The following is a 21,774-nucleotide window of genomic DNA, read 5'->3' on the forward strand; positions in this document are numbered from 1 at the left end:
GCTGCTCCCGCTGTGGCCACGCCCCCTCGCTTCAGGCCACGCCCCTGTTCTCACTGAGCTGTCACTCATGCCTTAGCCACGCCCACTGCGTCTCTACGCCGCGCCCCCCCGCGCTTCCCGGCCCTGCGGCAGCCCGGCCTGGTCACGCCCCCTGGGCGCAGGCCACGCCCCCCGCTCCCTCCTCGCCTCCCCGTGGTGCCTCGCGCGGGGCGGGCACTGACGTGGCCGCATCGCGCCGCCATCTTGTGCTCCAGGGCGGATCGCGGCCGGGGCGAGCGGGCTCCGAGCGGGACCCTCCGAGCGCAGCCAGACCCACGGCCCGCGCCTCCCGACGACGCCGGTGGGTTTGCCGACACCTCCTTCTTCCCTCCTTTCGAGCCTTTTTTCCCTTCTCCGGCCCCCCGCGCCGCGCCCCCGCCCGCATCCCGCGGCCTTGGCGCTAAGGCGCGGCGGGCGCTGAGGCAGCGGGGCCGGGCTGTTCTTTCCCCTTTTTTTTCTTCTCATTCCTTTTAATTCTTTCTCACTCCATCTTGTCCCTACTGATTCCTTTTCCCTCAGAGAACCTCCAGGAGCGGCGCTGCCCCATCCGTCCCCCCTTGCACGTCTGTGGGGCGGAGGAGGGGGGGGTCGGGCCTTTCGCTTCCCTGCTCGTGGGTGGGATGGGGTGGGAAGGGCTGGGATAGACAGGGCTGGGAAAGGGGAATCGCTCCAGCTCGGCAGCAGCTGCACAAGGCCCCTCTCCGCTCCCTCTAGCGATGGGATCGGACGGGATGGGTTTGTCCTCCCTTCCCCAAACTCGCTCATTCCGGCCCCTGCCCCGCCCGCGGACGGCTCCGAGCAAGGAGAGGCATTTCCTCCTTGTCCTCTCCCCCTAAAACCCTCGTGGGGTGGGGGAAAGAAGCCTCGGATGAAGCTCCTGGGGCAGAGGTTGATTCTCTGTAAGCCCTTGGCTGCTGAGTTGGTGTTTTTTTTTGCCGGGCAGAGGAGTTGAGCTTTATCGTGGAGCAAACAACTCTTGTTTGCCATGCATCGCCTTGGGTTCGGTGGTGTGGGAGATCAGCTTTCCTTGGCCGAGCAGCTCCCGCTGGGAGGATAAGGATATTATATTCTGGCTGAAAATACTCCATCGTGCCTCTGTGCGAGGCGAACGTGATACTTGGAGGCTGATAAAGCTCGGTGTGATGGAGTGATAGCCCGGCTCTGCCCCAGCACAGCCGGACCAAAACTCAGCCGGGCCATAAAAACTGCCCCAAATGTTGTGGTGCTTGACATTGACCTTGTGGCTCTGCCGCTCTGCTCCTGCCAAAGCAAATTCCGCAGGTTGATTACAGTCCTGGCCAGAGGTCTGGTGTTGAAATTGTCGCTTTGTCAATAACTAAAATTCCGAGTATTTATTTAATACTTTGAGCTTTGTCTTGCGAGGCTCGCAGCACCCCTTTGCAGGGTATTCCATTAACCTTATTTTCCAGGAGGAGAAACTCGAGGCCAAGTGGATTTTTCCAAGGTCATTCAGCAATCTTTCTTGCTATTTTTGCTGCTGATTTGGAGCGCTTCTGGGGGGGAAAAAAAAAAAGGAAGTGTGGCTGAAGTGGAGGGATTGCTCTTTTGCTTTTATTCATGGGGTTTATAATGGAATAAAACAGGAGTATGGATAAAGGGGTTCTCTGAAAGGAAAGTTTTTGGGGTTGGTGTGATGCCACTGATATTTCTCTGCTACAAACATGTCTGCAGTGCTGGAGGGCCCTGCTGGGCTGCTTTCCCTGTTGGAATAATTGCATTGGGTGAAAGGGTGAGGAAACTCACCTCGATTGAACCTCTCCAACTCCACAGCTTTGCCAAGTTCCTTGGTGCTTCCTGCGATGGAGCATCAGGGATTAAAATGGCCCGAGCAGAGCCGCCCTCCCCTCAGAACAGCTCTGTGTTTTTTGTGATGGAAATCCTGTCAGAAGTCAAACCCCTGGGTGGAAATGGTCCGAGGAGGAGCTCGGACGGGTTTCCCTGAGCGTTTCCTCGGTTGTGAAATAGCCGGAATGTGGAAGGGCCTGGCAGGAGCCGTGCACCGAGTTCCCTGTGAGTGTTAGTCATGCTGACCGAGTGGGGGGAGCACCAGGCACAGCTTTCCGAGGCAAAGCGAGCGTGTGTGTGGGAGTCGGGGCTGGATTCTGCTCCTGGGAATTCACCAAACTCTGCTGTGCTCCAGCTGCTTCCAGCAGGAGCTTTCTACAGATAATGATCAGCTGAGCCATGGATGCCATGAATTGGTGGAAGGAGGAAAAGCTCAAAACGCAGGATTCCAGCTGAAATGGCTGTGGTGAAATGTAAAGAACCACCTTTGCACATCCCAGAGGCTTTTCTTTCTCTTCTTTATAAAGATGGGCTTTCAAGCAAGGATTCTTCTGGATTTCAGCAGCCTTCCCAAGCATCCAGCTTGCTTTTTAGTGGATAAATTTGGTGAACGTGAGCTAACTTTATCTGAAAAGAAATAGTTCTGATTCTTTTTTTAGAAATCTCTTGGAAGTTCTGCTCCTGGAATGCTACAGAGCTTGTGCTATTCCCTTCCTTTCTTAAACTGATGAGTAAAGAAGTTCAGAATCAGCTTCCTACTACAGCAGCTGGTTTTTTCTGTGTAATTCAGCATTTTTTTCCTTTCTGCTTGCGAGTATCCGATTTTATTCCTTATTTTTAACACACTCAAACATCGGAGGGGCTGTGGTGGAGCTTCTGCTGATGTTTCAGTTCTCATAAAACCCTCGTGTCTGGCAGCTCTTGTTCACCCACTGCTCCTCTGCCTCAGCACTCAGAGGCTCTGCCTTGACATTTCCCCCAAACCAAAAGCCAATTTCATTGCTGCATGGAGCTCTCCTGTGAGTTCTTGCCATTTCTACTAGGAGTGTCAATGTTGACTTAGTGCCCAGTTCCCAGGAATGAATAACAGGATATTTGGCTTAAAATTGGAGATTTTGAGCTCAGGAACAATTCAGCCTCAAAACCAAACAAAACCAAAACCCACCCCAACTGTGCACTGCTTATCTGAAAAGAAATTCTCTGTACCCACCAGTTCTCACACCAGTGTACCCAGTGCTGGACTGGTGAGCAGAAAGCCATAAGCCATTCTTGGGGTTCACATCTTCATTTTTTTGGCACCATAATATTTCCTGAGCAGGGAGGGCTTGGATGCAGCTCCCTCTGTGCTCTTCACCTGTCAGCCTTCCCTTTAAATAAGGTATTTTCCAGCCCAGATACTTTATTTTGCTTTTATTCATGAGGTTTATAATGGAATAAAATAGGAGTGCAGCCTTATGGATAAAGGGGTTCTCTGAAAGGAAAGTTTTTGGGATTGGTTTGATGGTACTGATTTTGTCTGGAGGGCCCTGCTGGGCTGCTTTCCCTGTTGGAATAATTGCATTGGGTGAAAGGGTGAGCAAACTCACTCACCTGTGTCTCCTCTGGCTTGGTTTGTGTGCTCTCAGGTGTATAAATCTTTAAATAGCTGGAAGCTTTCTTGTGAAACAGCAGCAGTTTGCTTTCCCTGCTTGAAGGTGAGAATTTAGGGAATAATTCTGATTTGGGGTTTGAGGATCAAGTCAGGCAACCCACTCTGATCCTGACTCTTTTTATTCTGGCTGTTGTTTTAGGAGTGACTTGTTCTCATGTCTGAGAAATAGGGATGCCCCCAAAGGAAACTTTTCCCCCTGTGTCCTTGTTTTGATCTTGTAAGTGAAATGATTATTTTGTGTTTTCTGCCCCTCCTAGCCCAGTGCTCTCAGGAGAATACTCCAGCATGTGGGAATGTCCTGGCTGGGTAAGGTGTGTAGAGAGGGGGGTGTTCAGCCTCCTTGGGTTAAACAAAGCTGCTGGACAAGGAGATTTCCCCTCACCTGGAGTCCCCCCCGTGCTTGCCTTGTCCTCCATCTGCCTTGGACATGTGCTGTGCTTTTGGAGCCCTTTTTAGTTTGCAAGCCTTTGGTGGCCAAATCCAACAGTTCTGTACCTTTAGCTTGGATTTCACTGCTTTTTCCCTCAAATAACCTGGTTAGGATCCTTCAGGACCTTTTCCATGCCAAGCTTGGCAGAAGCACCCCCAGTGTGAACTGGGAGGAAATGGTGCCAGTGGTCAGTGCTGATCTCCACAATTAACACTCCTCTGGTTTGAATTATTAAAATTATCAATCAAGGAGTTAGGAGTGATATTAATGAAGAGCTCTGGGAAGATGTTGTTGCCATGGCCCTCATGACGGAGCTGTTTGTGCAGGATAATGAATCACCTGTGAACAAAGGGCCAGGCCTGCCTGTTGGCTGCTCTCACATGTTCCACGTAATCCATCCCTCCTGCTCCTGCTCCGGCCCAAAGAGCTCAAATCAAATTGATCTCAGCTAAATTGCAGTGTGGAGGCCCCAGAGTGAAAGGGTTTGACTTGATAGATTCCATCTCTCAGCTTAGCAGATGTGGAAGGGCAGTAAACAGTTCCTAAAAATAGTTGAATGGAACCGTACTGGAATAGTATTGGGCCACCCTGGCTATATATAAAGAGGTCTTTCCAAAATTTGCTGTAAGAGAACACTTGAATCTGTAAAGAAATGATTTCAAGTTCAGGAGAGAACACATCAATACTGTTCCCTGCTGAGTGGGGGTGTGAAACACTGGGGCTGTGGATTAATCCTGAATTTTAGCAGTGTTCTATTCTTGTTGGATCTCTTCTCACATTCTCCTTTAAATCACACTTTATATTGTTAATAACAAGCTGTGGGGTGAGATTTGCATTTGAAATTATTTGCCAGTTGTTCTTGCGTGTTACACCAGTAACAGCTGTTGGAGTTGCATGGGTTTTTTAAAAAATGCATTCTCACCTCTTATTTGCACATTGCTTTGGTGATTTCTTGTGTGAATATTTTGCTTCTCTTGATAATTTAATTTAAAACATTCTAGAATGCTATAAATGAGAAAGAATGATCCAGGCCAACTAGTGACAACTGGATGAATTTCAAATCAATATTTCTGGTAAATAACAAATTGATCCATTTTTATTCCCTGTGACTGATAGAACCAGGATGTTAATACCTGGTTAGGAATTATGGATTTGGGGCTTTTCTAATTGTTTTAGACATGGAGCTAAAGCTTAGGCCAATGCAAGGAGATTTTTCTTTAAATTGAGATGGAATTTTTGTTCCATTGCCTTTTTAAACAGGCCAGTTTTAGTTGCCAAGGTGCAGGAAGGAGCTTTTAGGTAAACCTGCAGCTGCTGGGGGTTTTCCCTGTGTTTAATATTTTGTCTGATTGAAGCTGTGGAGCTCAGTGTGCCATTGGTGTTTCTATCTCCTTGAAAATGGCATTTCAACAGGATGGGAACAGCAAATATCCCAGAGACAGCAAATGCCCTCTGTGCCTCTGTCCCAGCTGCTGGGCAGGGGAGGAGCAGAGGCTTGAACTTTCCTTGAGTGATCTTGTCAGAACCATCAAATCCTAGAATGATTTGGGTTGGAGAGGACCTTGAAGCTCTGCTGCTTCCACTCCCCTGCAGTGTTCATGGCTGCTGGGATTTTCACATTGCCAAAATGCTGGGCCCAGCCTGCTTGATTTTAACACTTGCAGAGTTTGGAGCCTTATTTATTCACTGTGGGAGCCTCGTGTGGTAAGTGCTGTGTCTAGAAGTGAAATAAATGAATTTTATACTGCAGTATAGTTTGACTCAATAATGGCATCCTCTCATTTTGTCTCTGCTGTGTTGAAAGAAATGATGTGAACTGAAATGAAACACAATTCCTGTCTCAGGGAAGTTTCATCTCTTTGTGGCCAATAAGGACTTTTGCAGAGGTGTAAAGCTGAGGTTCTGTGGGAATTCCAAGGTGTGTTTTGCTCTCTTTGGTCATACACACGTGGGGTTGTTGGCCAAGCTCACCCACGGAGTTTTGGAGGTCAAGCAGCAGATTGGACATCTCATGATACCAGCTTGAATGAAATGACGTTTAAATGCATTTAAATCCAAAACTCTGCAGCATGATGAAGTGTTTGGTGCTCTTTGGCCTTGAGATATTCCTCAGAGCTCTTATTCCAACCACCTCCAATTAATAAAAGCAGATTCTGCTCCTTCCTCATGGGCCATATCACTTTAACAACCACGGGCTGCTGCTGTTGCAGACACTCATTCATTTTTAACTCCTCTCTGCAAAAGGCTGCCTGTAAAGGCTGCCCGTTCTCCTGAGGGCTCCTCTCAATGTATCACTTACTAGAAAACAGGCAGCTGAAAATACTTTGGTTTCATGAAACGAAACTGCATCTTCCCCACTGAACGTCAGCGCTGCTGTTTACCGAGGGCACGTTGTGCCTTGGCCGAACCTGCCTGACGGGTTTCCAGCGCTGCTCAGGTGGAGTGCAGTGTGTTAAAGTGCTGGAGGACTGCATGGGCAGGGACAGACAGACGGACACTTCAGTGCTGGGGTGCTGAGCTGCCCTTTCCAGAAGCTGGAGTTGTGCTGAGGGAAGAAAAAGAAACTCACGCAGCTCTGTGAAAATACTCTCTGCTGTTTATTCAAATCGCTCCCTTTCATACTCAAATCTTCCCACTTAGCCTGATGGATCCCTCTTTTGAAGATGTACTCGAGCACTACAAGCAGCTCACAAGCCGAAGTCTTTCATGTTTTCAGGAATTTTATCCAACTTGTGCTCCTAAAACGATCCGTGTAGCAATTACTGACAACTTTGGGGTGGAGAGAAGGAGGAAGTTAAATTCAGTAAGGAATACAGGTCAGATATTGATTGGTGAGACAAATGGTGATAATGCCTCAAAGGTAACAGGTTTTTGTTTTTGCTTAATATAGGAGGAAATTGAAGGCTTTTCAAGCCGTGCACGTTCTCATGGTGCAGGTAATGGGCTGGGATGGGAATGAAAGCTGAGCCCGGGAGCAGAGGGAGCAGTCCCGTGATCCCTCAGCTGAGCTGCATTAACCCAGGCAGCTCCCGTGGCACTGCAGGGTGAGGAGGGTGCAGTACAAACCATGGACTGCGAGTTCCTTCCTGTGGGAACAGGTGAACGAGAGGAATTTCTGCCCCATCCAACAAAACCCTGCTGGGAACCAAAATAGTTTGTGAGAGCTCTGCAGATGGATTTCTCCTGGTTTTTTCTTCTTTTAGACAGCAAGGATTCAGCTACTTTTTAGTCAACTTGTAAACATGCTTTTTCTTGCAGGAGTGGGCTGTAAACTATACTGTGCTGCCTATAAAAATAAATGTGACTTTTTTGTAATGCCACCTACCCTGAAGTACCAAATAAAGTTACAGACTCGGTTTGGATAGGAGGGATGTGGAAGAGAACAAGAGGGCAAATGGAAACCAAGTGCTTAAATGGATCTTAGCTTCTTAAATCTTCACAAAAAGTAAAAAATAGGGAGGATGGTGGTATAAAAGCAGCTTCAATGGCAAAGGGCAGGCTTGACCTGGAAATAGCTGCCAGGAAAACAAGGATCTAACAGGATTCACTGCTGCTAGTGCCAAGTACCAGCAACTTGTTCAGCCTGGACTTGTGCAGTGTGTGGAAAGCTGTCCTGGATGTAAATGATAGGATTTTGCTCTTTTTACTAATTCCTGTGATCAGTCCAAGCACCTGATAAGCCATTATGCTTTTAAACGTGTGCAAAGCAAAGAAAGGCATTCTTTGTGCAGGCTTCTGAGGTTCTCTTGCTGTGAAAGTTCTTGCAGTTAGTTTCTGTGAGCTCTGTAAAAGGTCACAGTTCAGGCCTGGCTGCTGCTTTCCAGATGAAGCAGGAGATAGAGGTGGCATGAGCAGCCAGACAAAGGGAAGCTTTACAGCCTCCCTGCCCTCCAGGCCACTGGGAGCTGTGCTGTGGGCTGGGATGGGAGATTTCCTGCTGTGGACAAATGGGGACTGCAGCAAAACTGTTTTCTCTGCTTCCTAATTAACCTTCCTGTTTATATAGCCTTCATATATTCCAGTGGGGGTGGAATATTCATGGTCGTGTTGCAGAAATACAAAAGGAAATGGTGGAATAACAGAAGTTTGAAAGCTCCCCTTTGGTTTTAATCCCCAGTCTGGTTTGTAGAGGAGTTGAGTTTTAAAGCTTCAGGCAGATAAAATAAACAAATCTTGGACTCAGTTGCTTCAGAGAGTTGCTGTGTGGGGATTGACGTCCTGCTGGAGCCCTGGAGTGGACTCTGAACTTCCCTGTGCAGCTGGGAGTGCTCAGACACGTGCCTTGGTTCATGTTCCAGAGTTTAACTTTTGGGGTAAAAATTGCATCCAGCAAAGCTCCTTTGGAGGACAGAACTGCTGAGGCCTTTCCCAGTGCAGAGTGAGGCAGCCAGGCTTTCAGGCATGGCCAGGACATCACTGCACAGAGTGGGAAAAGGCTGCTGTGCTGTGCTGTGCTTGTCAGTCCAAATCTTGCTTTAGAATAGATAGAATCTAGCTGTTCTTAAATAGATATTCTGTAAAGATAAATAGAATAGATCTTCTATAAGGGTAAATAAATAGATATTCTGTATAGATACTCTGTTCTCTTTCTAGGGAGAGTTTTGCTTTATCATGAAATACAGAATATTTCCAGAGATGATTCAAGCTTCGTGTTATGCTTTAAATTTGGTTTTGTTTACAGGAAACTCATGCTTTGAATCTATTGGCTGTTGGTGCATCTGGTCTGAAACTTGAATTTTCACTTGGGTTCTGTCTTTTCTTAAACTGACACCTGCAGGCTTCTCCAGGCAGCATCAGGAGGGTGTGGATTGTCCCTGGAAGGTGTCTGGGAGCTCCCAGGCACAGCAGTGGTTCTGCTGGGATTTCAGTCCTGCTGTAAACTGTGCAGGAGTGGGTTTGGAAAGGGGGGTTTGGGGTGGGATGGGTCAGGTCCCAGGGCACAGGGGGGTGGCTGAGGCTGGAGTGCAGAGCAGCTCCTGCAGCTCCCAAACAGGAAGCTCCTGCTGACGTGGATCCCTTGAATCACAGGCAGGAGAGGGGAGTGCTCATCTCTGAACGTGCTCCTTTCATGTGGCTGCTCATTCTCCACAGTTAACTTTATTAAATGTGGGTTTGTTTCCTACAGAAGGTCTCCCTCCACTGTTAATGAAAGTTACTGCTCTGTGTTTATGTGCTCTTCACAGACCATTTCCTTAGGGATGGAGAGGAAGGAAACTCTTCTGAGCAGGAGAAAATCCAAGCTGTATTCAGTTTCCTTCCCAAAAGAAGGAGCAGCTATTGCTGTGCTAAGCGAAAATTTGTGATCTGCAGGTCAACTGGGAAAAGTTTGTTTAATGGGGCCACTTTTCTGCAGATAAACTATCCCATAACAATGGGGAGCAAAGTACCTGAAGTGGTCAGCTGCATGAATTTTGCAAGCAAAAGTTTGAGAACGGCAATTAATGCTAAAATCTCTGAAAGAATATTTGAAGCACTTCAAGCTGAGTCATTTCAAGAGCACTGAGTTTTGGCACATCTGTTCATCTTTGTGTTGCTTCAGTATGGGGAAAATGTTCAGTGGTGCCTGGTGTGTCTATAAATGATTCACATTATCTCTTACTTTGGGTTTTTTGTGGTTTTTTTTTTATGTCATGGTCAGGACACAACTGTTGGTAACTCATCAGTGATACTCTGATCTTTTTCTTCCTCCAGACTTCACTGGCCAGTGAGAACATATCTGAACCATGGGAAATATTTTTGCTAACCTCTTCAAAGGCCTTTTTGGCAAAAAAGAAATGCGCATTCTAATGGTTGGCCTGGATGCTGCAGGAAAGACAACTATTTTATACAAACTTAAACTTGGTGAAATAGTAACTACTATTCCTACTATAGGTAAGAGTTTGTGTTTCTCTAACTGATGGCTTGGAGATCTGGGTCTCAGCTGGTTTAAGTGACTTGTCTGCCAGAGCAAACACTTGTTAAAGCTGTGGTGGGAAGGTGCCACAGCCAAATATTCTGCCATGGGCGGAGATTGGGACTCTCTTCTCACTCCCCTCGCTCTCAGTCACTTGTGGGATGAGCCTTTGTGGGCCACAGAAAGGCAATTTGTGTCCCAGCTGTTTGGCATCATGTCAGTCAGCCTGAGGAGCAGAGGCCTTCACCTTTTCTTTGTTCTCTTTTGATTGGAAGGTCTTGAGATTTCTTAAAACCCAGGGCAGGATGAGGAGTTTTTTTGTTTGGTTGCAGGGAGAGTTTGTTTCTTTGGGGTTTGATTTTTGGTTCCTTTGGGCTTTATATTTTTGGTTCCTTTGGGCTTTATATTTTTGGTTCCTTTGGGCTTTATATTTTTGGTTCCTTTGGGCTTTGTATTTTTTGGTTCCTTTGGGCTTTGTATTTTTTGGTTCCTTTTGGGCTTTGTATTTTTTGGTTCCTTTTGGGCTTTATATTTTTTGGCTCCTTTGGGCTTTATATTTTTTGGCTCCTTTGGGCTTTATATTTTTTTGCTCCTTTGGAGTTTATATTTTTTTGGCTCCTTTGGGGTTTATATTTTTTGGTTGAGGTTGGTTTTTTTGGTTGGGGTTTTGTTGTTTATTTGGGGAGTTTATTTCTTTGGGGTTTTTTTTGGAGTTGTGTTTTTTGTTTGTTTGGGGTTTTTTTTGTTGTTGTTAGGGGTTTTTTTAAGGCAACACAGTTTGTTTTTTGTAGCTGCTCAGATAGCAATTAGATTTGTTCATTAGGGTGATGGTGGGAGCAGGACAAGCTGGTTTTGCTTCCAGAGCTTCAGCACAGGATTCTGCTGGTTTAAAGCAGTTCCAATTTTTAAGTGAGCTTTTTAAAATGATCACAGTCTGAGAGTGTGACCTGCTAATTACAACAGCTGTGTTGAAGTGAGATTTGTGCCACCATCTCTTGTTCAGGTTTCAATGTGGAAACAGTAGAATACAAGAACATCAGCTTCACAGTGTGGGACGTGGGTGGTCAGGACAAGATCAGACCCCTGTGGCGCCACTACTTCCAGAACACACAAGGTGAGCCCACACTCCTCATTCCCAGCTCTCCAGAGTCTGAAAGAACTTTTTGGCTGTCTTCAGTGAGTCAGTTTTTGGAGGGGAGTGGAAATATTTGTTATTATAAAAGGTGTGTTTGTGTGCTGCTCACTGCAGGTTCAAAGAGGGATGGGAAGAATTCCACAGACCAGTCTTCCTTGTCCTTCTGACTCAGAGCGAGTTCAGGAGTTGGTTTTTTCTTTGTCAGCAGCACAGCTCTGCCCTCACTTCAAAGCAGAGTCTTTACTTAAAGCTCTGCAGCCCCATGAACTGGGAGTTTGTCACTTCTGTCACTCCTGGGCCTTTTTCATGTGTGTGTCTTTGAGTCCTGTCACAGCAATTCAGGGGCTCCTCTCCCTGGAAAATGCCAAGTGGTTTTGTAGAAAGAATACCCAAGTTGCAAAAACAAATGCAAACCAACACCAGTTTTCACCAACTTTCAGCAAGAACAGACTTTCTCACAGACACGAGACTTCAAGTTTATGTTTATTTTTGTTTGCTTATTTCTAGGTCTGATTTTTGTTTATGTTTATTTTTGTTTGCTTATTTCTAGGTCTGATTTTTGTTTATGTTTATTTTTGTTTGCTTATTTCTAGGTCTGATTTTTGTTTATGTTTATTTTTGTTTGCTTATTTCTAGGTCTGATTTTTGTGGTTGACAGCAATGACAGAGAACGTGTGAACGAGGCCAGAGAAGAGCTTATGAGAATGTTGGCAGAAGATGAGCTCAGAGATGCTGTTTTATTAGTGTTTGCTAACAAACAGGTATGCCCCCAAGAAAGGTGTCTGTCTGTCTGTCTGTCTGTCTAAACCCTTGAAAACTTCCACCACCCTTGTGAGTGCCAGATCTTGACCTTGGTTTTCGTATTTTCAGAGTAAATGGCCATTTAGGGAAGGGAGAAAAAAAAAATGATTAAATTCTCATTTGAAAGGAGCATCCTTCTAAACAGTCTTGGCTAAAAGATTTTCAGTTTTAGTGAAAACCAGTTTGATTTTTAAGGTTGACATAGCTCAATTACAGCACCTGCCCAAACTTCCTGCAGAGAGGAATGCTGGATGCCAGAGCCTCCCTGAATTCCTCATTTAGGCTGTTTGAGGGTGGAAACACTGGAGTTTTGATGTGCTTGTGCTGATCTGTGAGCTGGCCTCTGCCAGGCCTCAGAGTTGTGTTCTTATTGCTTGTGGAGGCCTTGGCTGCTTAACCCCAAATGTGAAGGGCCTGAAATGTGAAGAGGGAATAACATCCTGCTCCACTGATGGCACAGCCTCAGCTGGGGAGGGTGAAGGTGCCCCAGGAGCAGGAAAGGTGGCCTCTAAAGAAGCTGTGCTCAGCAGAGTAGGACTGGGTGCTAAAATACCTGCAGTCACAGAAAGGATACTCCTGAGTGGAAACAGGAGTTGATTTTATATACAAACTGGGACTTGTAATTCACTTGCAGCAACATACAGATAATATATTAGAATTTGAGGTGGGTTTTCCAAAGTTTTAGTTCCTTCCAAGACCTTGGATGAACAGTCAGGTGTCAGCAGTCATTTGCCTTGCAAGTGTTTTTGAGAATCCTAAGGTACTTCTCACAGAATTTTCATTATGATTCAGTAATTTTGAAATGTGGACTTGGAAATGTGAGCAGTGTCAGCACTGGGGGAATGGCTGGATAATACTCAAATATTCCATAATGTTGGATTTAGATTGGGTTGCTAAACCTTTGAGGCTTTTTGTCAGTGTTGGGGAAATACCTTGAATATCACAGTAATCCACTGGGGTCTTCTGAAAGAGAAGTTTTGAGAGCTCTTAACTTTCAAGCTGGTGATGGAGGAGTGGGGAATGACTGTTGTTGCTTCCCTCATATTCAGATATTCCATAATGTGGATTTAGATTGGGTTGCTAAACCTTTGAGGCTTTTGTCAGTGTTGGGGAAGTAGCTTGAATATCACAGTTATCCACTGGGTTTTTCTGCAAGAGAAGTTCTGAGAGCTCTTTTATGACTTTAAAGCTGGTGATGGAGGAGTGGGGAATTGTGAGGGTGTTCACAGGGGTCTGAGGATGAGGGAAGAGACGAGGATCTGACTCCATGTTTCAGAAGGCTGATTTATTATTTTATGATATATATTACATTAAAACTATACTAAAAGAACAGAAGAAAGGATTTCATCAGAAGGCTGGCTAAGAATAGAATAGGAAGGAATGATAACAAAGGCTTGTGGCTCAGACTCTCTGTCTGAGCCAGCTGGGCTGTGATTGGCCATGAATTAGAAACATCCAACATGAGCCCAATCCCAGATGCACCTGTTGCATTCCACAGCAGCAGATAACCATTGGTTACATTTTGTTCCTGAGGCCTCTCAGCTTCTCAGGAGAAAAGAATCCTAAGGGGAGGATTTTCCATAAAAGGTGTGTGTGACAGGGAATGACTGTTGTTGCTTCCCCCAGGACCTGCCGAACGCCATGAATGCAGCAGAAATCACAGACAAACTCGGACTGCATTCTCTTCGTCACAGGAACTGGTACATCCAGGCCACCTGTGCCACTAGTGGAGACGGTCTCTATGAAGGACTGGACTGGTTGTCCAATCAGCTCAGAAACCAGAAATGAAACCATAAACCTTCCTCTTCCCTCTTTTTCCACCCTCCCTCTTATCTCCTCCTACTCGCCCTTCGCTTTACTCTAATGTGGCAAACTGTGCTACTTTGTGGTATTGAGTGCCGGAAGCTGTTTTCATTTCTTTTTTGTCACAGTATATATTGCATCATGCTGTAAATGTGGCAAATACAAGCCTGAAAACAGTTAGGTTTCTTATTTAATGTAAATAGTTTTTGTTTCCAATGAGGCAGTTTCTGGTACTCCTATGCAATATTACTCAGCTTTTTTATTGTAAAGAATCGAGTCACTGTTTAGTACCTGGAAGGGAATTCAGTGGGTTAATAACGTAAGGGTTGCCAGTGGTCCTTGTGCAGTAGAGCTGGATTCCATCTTGGTTGGGTTGTGAGATCTGTGAGATCCATTTTGGTGGTTGGTTTTTAACCTGAATTCTGTATTTTTTTAAATAGACAAGGAAAAGTAAAAACACTTAAAACACACAAACGTTTGACATCGCTTCTGCTGCTCCAGCTCTAACGTGGTGACTCTTGATTCTTTTGAAAGGGTGAAGCAATGACTGACACCCAATTAGCTTCATCTGCTTAATGACCAGATCATAAGTAGTAGATCTCTGGCTCTTTCTGTAGCTCGTAGTCTGTGCTCATCTTCGTTCACAACCGTTCAAGGATTTGCTGGGCCTGGTTTAGATGAGCTTTGCAGACTCATGCTAAACATCTGACTTTTGGTTCAGGTGAGATTTCTCGTTTCCATTGAACTTGAATCATTTCCAGAAGTCGACATTTTTAGCCTGTCATATTTGTCAAAAAGTGTTTTGTACTTTTCTTGTGCTTAAACCACTCCAGAAGGCAAAACCTTTCCACAGGAAGCACAGCCTGTCCTAATCCTAAGCTCTATAGGCAGAAAGTACTGTACTTAACGTAAGAATTGCCATGAAAAACACCAAACATCTGTGTATAGTGTCTAGGGAAAAAAAAAAAACAAAACAAAAAGCATGAGAGTTTGGAGAGTCATTCCACTCTACAAGTATTCAATCCCATTTTGGAACAATCCCATATCTGTATATGTGTGAAAACCCTTGGCATCCCTCATACTGCAAGGTTCAGATTTGCCATCAGAAAAATAAAAAAAAGACCTCTTTACTTTTCTTTTGTATTTTGATAAACACTGAAGAAGCTGGAGCTGTTAAACTTTAACTCGAGGAACTATCAGAACTGGTTTATTTAGTGTTGTGGAAACCTTTATTGCTTTCAATACACAACTAGTAATCAACTGTTTTGTATACTTGTTTTCAGTTTTCATTTCGACAAACAAGCACTGTAATTAAAGCTATTAGAATAAAATCTCTTAACTATTTCATGTTTTTTATGCCTTGCTGTTCATTCGATCATCTTGGCAGAATCATAATTAAATACTTGTTGAATAAAAAGTTTCATGAAACTTGCACTGGTATCGTGTTGGTTTGTATCAGCTTTGTGCAGGGGATCCAAATCCAGGCAGCTTTTTGCCACATGATGATTTGCATGGAAATTTGAGGGTATCTCCTGTGTTTTCCAAGAAATGAATCATTCCTGGTTGGAACCCTGCAGGTGAAATGGTGGGTGGGGTTTGTTGGGTTTTGCTGGAGTCACTTTGTTGCCTCTGGGGCTGCACAGCTTGAGCTTCTTGAGCAGCCCCATCGGTTCCCCCAACAGGTTGTTCCTCCTGCTGGTCCCAGTTAATTACAGCATCTGTGAATTAGCAGTTTTGTGGGGGGAAAAATAGGAATTCCACCTTCCTAAGTGCTTTGTTTTGCATTTTCCCTTTCTGCAGTTCCCTCTGGATGATCCTCCTGCCTTCCCTGTCAGCTGCAGCTTCTCCTCTCCCCAGTGCTCAGCTCAGGCTGCCTGCCAGCTCCTGGCTGCTTTCCTGGCTGCAGCTGCAGCAGCTCCCCCAGAGCACTGGAAAGCTGCAGGATCAAAGGTCTGTCCTGCAGGTTAGAGAGCAAATTCCCTGGGGGGAAACCTGGCACTGGAGTACAGAGTAAATAGCACTGGGCAAACTGGGATCACAAACCTCCCGCAAGTCAGGAATCCACCTTGGAATTTCCAGCTGTGAATCAGGATATTTGCATCCCTAATAGAGCAGGACAGGTCTTTATTCCTGTTCTGGGAGGGAATTGAACTTTAGGGCCAGCTGGATTAGGATGCTGCTGCTCTGGTGTGGAAAACAGGGAATGTGGTGATGTTATCTGAGCTGTGCCCTCTGCTCTGGGCAGCACAGGCTTTGCAGTCCTGCGTGTCTCAAACTGATCTTGGTTTGAGTGTGAGACAGGAGCAGGGCAGAGCAGGAGAAAGCCCAGGAGAGCTGAACTGAGCTGGGCCACCAGTGCTTGGGCACACCAGGACCCTGTCCCTGTGCTGAGGGGCTGTGGGTGCACATCCCCCTGCCAGCCCTGCCACCCATCCAGCCCAAAGCCTGGCAGTGAAGGTGGCACGTGGGAGCCCATGGAAGAGCAGGACTCTGGGCTTTGCGGGTTTTTTGCTCTGCTTGCTGTGCTGTTCCACAGTGGGATGTTCCCTGCAGGCTCCAAGCACAGTTTGGATCCCAAGATCCCATGAAGGTGACCCTGAGCTCAGCCTGGTGAGCACCAGCGGGGCCAGAGCTCCTGGCCAGGGAGTGCAGGAGCTCGGGGTGCCCCAGCTGTGCCCTGGGCATCCCTGGGATGGCTCAGGAGCAGCCCTGGTGCCAAGGAGCTGCCAACCCCAAAAATGGTGTTGGGGTGGGATCACCACAGGCTGTGACAGCTCTGCAGCATCTCCCACTGCTGGGACAGAAGGGCTTTGTGAGCTCCTGAGCACGGTGCCACTGGGCTTTTGTCCACCAAGACACACAAACCCTCCCTGTCTTCAATTGCATCATTAATTACACAAATGAGGCCCTTGTGCTTGGCAGCGATGCTGCGGAGCTGCTCGGGACACCCCCTTTGCACTTGGATCAATATTTCTATTTATTGGTGTGAAATTCCCCTCTTTCAGTGTGCCAAGAACATCAACAATCACGTGCTGAGTCTGGGATATGGAATTTGCTGCCCCCTGGGCTGGGGGGATGTGGCCAGGGCAAAAGCCGAAGGAGACACCTGGTCCCATCCACTTTCTCCCTGTAAATTGAGGAATTATTCAGGTGTCCAGGGCCAGGTGGGACAGGGCTTGGAGCAGCCTGGCCCAGGGGAAGGTGTCCCTAGACTGGAGCTAGATGAGCTTTAAACTCCCATCCATGCAGCTGATGAACTTAGGGAATCTTTAAAGAAACTCTTCAGCCACTGCACAGGCAGAGAAAGAAGACAAAACCCCATCATAATAACAACAAAAATAAATAATAATAATAATAATAATAATAATAATAATAATAATAATCTCTTCCAAAGTCTCTATCCATAAACACGAGGTATCCACAGCATTGTCAGCACCCCAGCAGCAGCCCTCAGCACAGCACCCTCCGTGCTCAATCCTGCCTGGATGGAGTTTAGGGGTGATGAGGAGGGCGCCCTGCTGCCCCCACAGCCGCTGCTGCTGCCCCTGGGCGGGCAGGGAAGGGGCTGCTGGCACCACAGCCTCGATGCCCTTTGCCACACACACTGCCCCGGCACCCGCGGGGCTGCAGCGTTTTTCATTTCATCACTTAGAAAATAAATCAATCTGATATCTGTCCCTGAAGCAAGCCCAGCTCCCTCTCAGTCCGAGTCGGTGTCGCGGCGCTGCCGGAGCCCGCGGGCCGGGGCGGAGCGGGACCTGCTCCTCTTCCTGCCCCTCCTCCGCGGGGACGGGTGGCGGCCGCGGCCGTCCCTGCTGCGGCTGCCGCTGCTCGAGGATTCCGTGTCGGATTCCGTGCGCTGCCGCCGCCGGCCGTGCCGCGCCGCCTCCGAGTGCTGCGGCGGTGTTTTCCTGCGGTGGTGCCTGCGGGGACAGGGGGGAAGTGACAGCAATGACAGAGGGGACAGCAACCAAGTGATTCTGGGGGTGAAAAGGGGATTTTGGAAAACGAGGAGATGGCAGCCACGACCACGTGGCTCTCCTGAATCCTTCCTCCCGTTTTGCACTGCTGATGCCCCTACCTCTTATCCCGATCCGGGGAAGAATCGGAGGATGATGGGGCAGCATCTTTCTTGGAATGCTTCTCTTTGTCCTTCTTCTTCTCCTTCTTGTGTTTCTTCTTTTTCTTGTTCTTTTTCTCCTTCTTCTTCTCCTTTTTGGATTTTTTACTGCTCTCAGGTCTGCAGGATGGATCAAGCAATGAGAATCCCTGCACTGTGCATCCCTCTGGCTCCAAAACCTCATCCCCATCCCCTTTTCCAGGCACATCCCACCACATCCCTCCTTTGCCAAAGAGAAGCCCACAGAGGCTTTTGGGGATGATTCAGAGATGCAAAACAAGCCCAGTGCCAAACAGAGCCATGGAAACATTTTGTAAAATATTTCCCATAAAAGCCAGGGCATTTCTGGTGGTTTCCCACCAAAGTGGGAAAAATCCTCACCCTTTCTCCTCCACCTTCTCCTCCTTTTCCTGCTTCTTCTTGGAGACAGATGTCTCTGGGCTGCTGGAGACTTTCTGGTGCTAGGGTTGGAGAGGGGAAAAATACAGAGTGAACCCATGAGCCCATTGCTTGTAATTACAAGACATAAGGGTTTTCTCCCTTTAAAAATTAAACTTAGAAAAACATTTAAATTACATTCAGGGAAAAATTAGAATACCCTTAACAGCTGCTTCCAAATTAAAGCCCCACAAATGACCTCTGTGCCAACAGGACACAGGAAATTCCTGCAGGTCTCTGTGCTACAATACCCAGATGGTTTTTAGATAAAATATTCCAAGTGAAGGGCACTGCTTTTTGCCTTTTCCCAGCTATTTTTGAACCTTCCAAGGACAGTGTGACCGGCACCGTACCGTGAACACCGAGAGCCCCATCTTGGCAGCCTCCCTGTCCTCCTTGGAGAGCATCACCCTGCCAGCACTGCCACTGCAGAGAGACCACAGAAAAAAGGCATAAAAACACTAAAATCAAACAAATTGATGTGAAATGGCTGTGGGATCCTTCCCTGTCCTTACCTGGAGCTGCCCAAACCCACCACCCGATCCACGTCCTTCTCATCCCGCTCACCGCCGTCCCTCTTGCACACCTCAGCCAGGTCCTGTGGGGAGAGGGGACAGTGTCCTGTGTGTGTCCCCAAAATCAGAGCCCAGGGGACACTGGGGGAACACGTGGTGCTCCTGTTACCTCTTTGCTGAGGCCCGTGGGCTGCCTCTTCAAGCTCTTGTAGCCCCTGTAAAAACAAGAGCAGGTGACGTGCGTGGGGACACGCAGCTGCTGGTTTTGGGGTTTTTGTGGGGTGGGGACTCACAGTGCTGCCATCATGGCCTCCTGCTCGGCCAGGCGGACTGCAGCCAGCTCTTCCTCCCGGGATAACGGGGGCCCCGTGTCTTTCTTGCCCTTGGCATACCAGGTCAGGTCCTTGCCCTTCTGCCACCGCCCCACCGGCGCCATCAGGGAGTTCCCTGTGGGGAACAATGACTCCCCCCTCATTCATCACACCCCAAAACCACACAGGGGACAGGCAGGGTGGGATTGGAGCAGGATCAGCCCTTACCCAGGTAATTCTCACGCTGTTTGTCCGTCTTGACATCCTCCCAGCTGAACTGGTCCTGGCCCCCCCGGACCCCGCCCCGGGAGGAGCCGAACATGGTGGAGCCACACCCTGCAGCGGATTCAGGGGGTTCTGGAGACCTGCAAAGAGATCAGCCCTGGGTTCACCCACTCCAGATCCTCCAGCAACTCTGGGGGGGGGGGGGGCTCCTGAAGGCGCAGGGAAGCAAATTTGGCTCGCCAGGGGTGAGTGGAGTAACCAAAGGCCTTTGTGGGGGTGTTAGAGGGGGGTTTATAACCCGGAGGTGGGAGGGGGTGCACGGCTTGGGGAGGGTCCCAGCCGGGAGAGGAGGGGGGTCTGGGGGAAGTTCAGAGCCTCAGGCAGGGTTTAGGACCAGCGGTGGGGCAGTCACTGCTTGGGGGATTCAGGCTCCGGGATGGGGTTGCAGAGCGAGGGGGACTCACAAGCCTGGGTGGGGACAGTTCAGGACTAGAAGTGGGAAGGCTCTGGGTCTGCGAGGAGGTTGCAGGGTTGATGGAGGGTTTAAAGCGCGCATGGGGGTTCTGGGCTTCAAGGAAGAGGGTTCATGGAGGGTCTAGGAGAGGGTTCACAGCCTGGATGCGATGGGCTGGAAGAAGGGATCATGGCCTGGGGCGGGCTCGGCGGGGAGGTTGTACAGCCCGAGAAGAAGCTGCATGGCCTGGGGTGAGGCATTAGCTGGGGGAGAGTTTCGGGGTCTGGGAAGGGATTCAAGGCCGGGGGAGGCTGCAGGACCTGGACGCTGCCGGGCCCGAGGTAAGAGTCTGCCCGTGCCCGAGGCGTGTGAAAGCAGCTCGGGGCGGTTCCCTGCAGCCCGGGCTCCTCCGGGTTGGGGAGTGCGAGGATCGGGCGTGCCGGACCCGCGGGGTCACACCCGGAGCCCCAAATTCCCCAAATCCCCAAAATCCCGAACCCGCCCCCGCTCCCCTCACGCACCTCCGGCCGCCGAGCGCGCGCCCGCCCCGCCGCTACCACCGCGGGCACGGCCGGAGGGGGGAGCGGACGGGCGGTACCACCGCGCCGCCCAGCGCGGGGGGAACCCCGCAGAGCCGACACCCACACACGGCTGGACTTGTACTTATTGATACATTTATTGATACATTTATTGATACATTTATTGATACATTTATTGATACATTTAAATACTTATGCTTTCAGCGCTTCATTTCTTCCAGAACTTCTTGTAGGTGTCCAGGTCGATGCCCTCGAAGGTTTCCTCCTCCTTGGCCTTAGGTTTGCGGGGGAATTGCCGGCGCAGACGAGCCTTGCGCTCGGCTTCGGGCAGTGTGTTGCTGTCCAGGGGCATCTGGGGACACGGGGGACACGGGATGATACCGCGGGGACACAGTGTGACACCCCTACGACATGCCATGAAACCCCTAGGACATGGTGTGAGATCCCTGGAATATAGTGTGAGATTCCAGGGACACAGTGTGAGCTCCCAGGCCCCGGGACAGGGTGTGAACCCCCTGAACCACACCATGAGCCCCCCAGGACACATCCCAGGCCCTTGTGACCTCCCTGCTCCCAGTCTGTCACTGTCCCCGTACCATGAGGATCCTCTTGGGCTCTCCGTAGCGCAGGCGGACGGTGGAGCCGTCGGTGCTGACGAGCAGCAGCGGGTACAGGCGGCCGTAGCGCTGCCGCTGCAGGTGCCCAATGGCCGCACGGTTGGAATTGCTGCGGGTGCAGGCAGAGAGCGGCGGCCGGGACCGGGCCAGGAGGCGCAGGGCACTGCTAGGGAAGGGGGGAGAGCCGGTATCACCGTGAGGGACCAGGTGTCACCGTGAGGGTGACGGGAGCTCACACCGGGTGTCACCGTGAGGGTGACGGGAGCTCCCCGGCAGGAGAGCCGCCGCTGCCCCACAGGCACCCCGTGCTCACCTCAGCGCACGGCTGGCCGCCATCGCAGCCCGGCTGTGAGGGACGGGCCCGGCACACGGAGAAGGGGACACAGCCTAGGAACACCCTGGTGACAAGGAAAGGTGCTGGGGTGGCTGTGGGGTGACACTGCCGTGTCCCCATCGCTGTGAAGCTTCCACATCCCCCCTTCAGCACGGGGCAGCCCCATGACAGCTCCGGCCATGTTATGACTGCCCCCCATTCCCGCAATGGTTCAGCCCCACGTCTCCCCCGCCCTCGCCGTGGTTCCGCCCCACTAGGGTTACCCCCATTCCCGCAATGGTTTAGCCCAACACGTCCCCCTGCCCAGCCATAGGTCACTTCCATGATAGCTCCCCCCTCTCCCCATCATGGTTCAATCCATTATGCCTCCCCCCCCCACGCCCACCTTGGTTCAGCCCTCCCGCCTCTCTGCAACCCCACTATGGCTCCCGCCACCGCATCGTGGTTCGGCCCAACACCACCACCGTCCCTCCGCCCCGCCGTGGTTCAGCCCATGTTGCCCCCTCCGTTCTCCCCCAACTCCCCCCGCCATCACGGCCCTGCCCGTGCTGCTCCCCCCGCCCAATCATGGTTCAGCCCCTCGCTCACCCCCCCCCCCGCCCGTTCCGCCGCGTGGTCCGTCCCGCCGCCCAGCACTCACGTGACGGCGCGCGCTCCCCGCCC

The 21,774-nt window shown here is 49.4% G+C and overlaps 3 protein-coding genes across 6 annotated transcripts; 1 reads left to right on the forward strand and 2 right to left on the reverse strand.

Moving 5' to 3' along the window:
* The first annotated feature begins 208 nt into the window (after positions 1-208).
* ARF1 (ADP ribosylation factor 1) lies at positions 209-14,992 on the forward strand. Its single transcript, XM_066550412.1, has 5 exons — positions 209-340; positions 9,618-9,797; positions 10,823-10,933; positions 11,591-11,715; positions 13,382-14,992. Exons 2-5 carry the CDS (start codon positions 9,650-9,652, stop codon positions 13,541-13,543), a joined length of 546 nt encoding a protein of 181 aa, XP_066406509.1. The 5' UTR covers positions 209-340; positions 9,618-9,649; the 3' UTR covers positions 13,544-14,992.
* Positions 14,993-16,510: 1,518 nt separating this feature from the next.
* On the reverse strand, positions 16,511-20,169 carry C1H1orf35 (chromosome 1 C1orf35 homolog). Of its 2 annotated transcripts, none has more exons than XM_066550401.1 (9): positions 20,143-20,169; positions 19,171-19,307; positions 18,925-19,078; positions 18,801-18,846; positions 18,632-18,714; positions 18,470-18,542; positions 18,060-18,139; positions 17,640-17,798; positions 16,511-17,481 (listed from the first exon to the last, which is right to left on the reverse strand). In XM_066550401.1, the coding sequence occupies exons 2-9, from the start codon at positions 19,262-19,264 to the stop codon at positions 17,259-17,261; spliced, it is 912 nt and encodes a 303-aa protein (XP_066406498.1). In that variant the 5' UTR covers positions 19,265-19,307; positions 20,143-20,169; the 3' UTR covers positions 16,511-17,258. The 2 variants fall into 2 exon arrangements, with proteins under 2 accessions (XP_066406498.1, XP_066406490.1); XM_066550393.1 differs by lacking the exon at positions 20,143-20,169 and adding an exon at positions 19,942-20,066.
* Positions 20,170-20,273: 104 nt separating this feature from the next.
* Positions 20,274-21,768, reverse strand: MRPL55 (mitochondrial ribosomal protein L55). Of its 3 annotated transcripts, XM_066553673.1 has the most exons (4): positions 21,752-21,768; positions 21,091-21,175; positions 20,757-20,943; positions 20,274-20,512 (listed from the first exon to the last, which is right to left on the reverse strand). In XM_066553673.1, exons 2-4 carry the CDS (start codon positions 21,111-21,113, stop codon positions 20,369-20,371), a joined length of 354 nt encoding a protein of 117 aa, XP_066409770.1. In that variant the 5' UTR covers positions 21,114-21,175; positions 21,752-21,768; the 3' UTR covers positions 20,274-20,368. The 3 variants fall into 3 exon arrangements, with proteins under 3 accessions (XP_066409770.1, XP_066409690.1, XP_066409854.1); XM_066553593.1 differs by lacking the exon at positions 21,752-21,768 and having other exon boundaries at positions 21,091-21,267; XM_066553757.1 differs by lacking the exon at positions 21,752-21,768 and having other exon boundaries at positions 20,757-20,940; positions 21,091-21,264.
* Positions 21,769-21,774: the final 6 nt, after the last annotated feature.

Source organism: Molothrus aeneus, chromosome 1 (assembly GCF_037042795.1).
Source record: "Molothrus aeneus isolate 106 chromosome 1, BPBGC_Maene_1.0, whole genome shotgun sequence".
Taxonomy (NCBI): Eukaryota; Metazoa; Chordata; class Aves; order Passeriformes; family Icteridae; genus Molothrus; species Molothrus aeneus.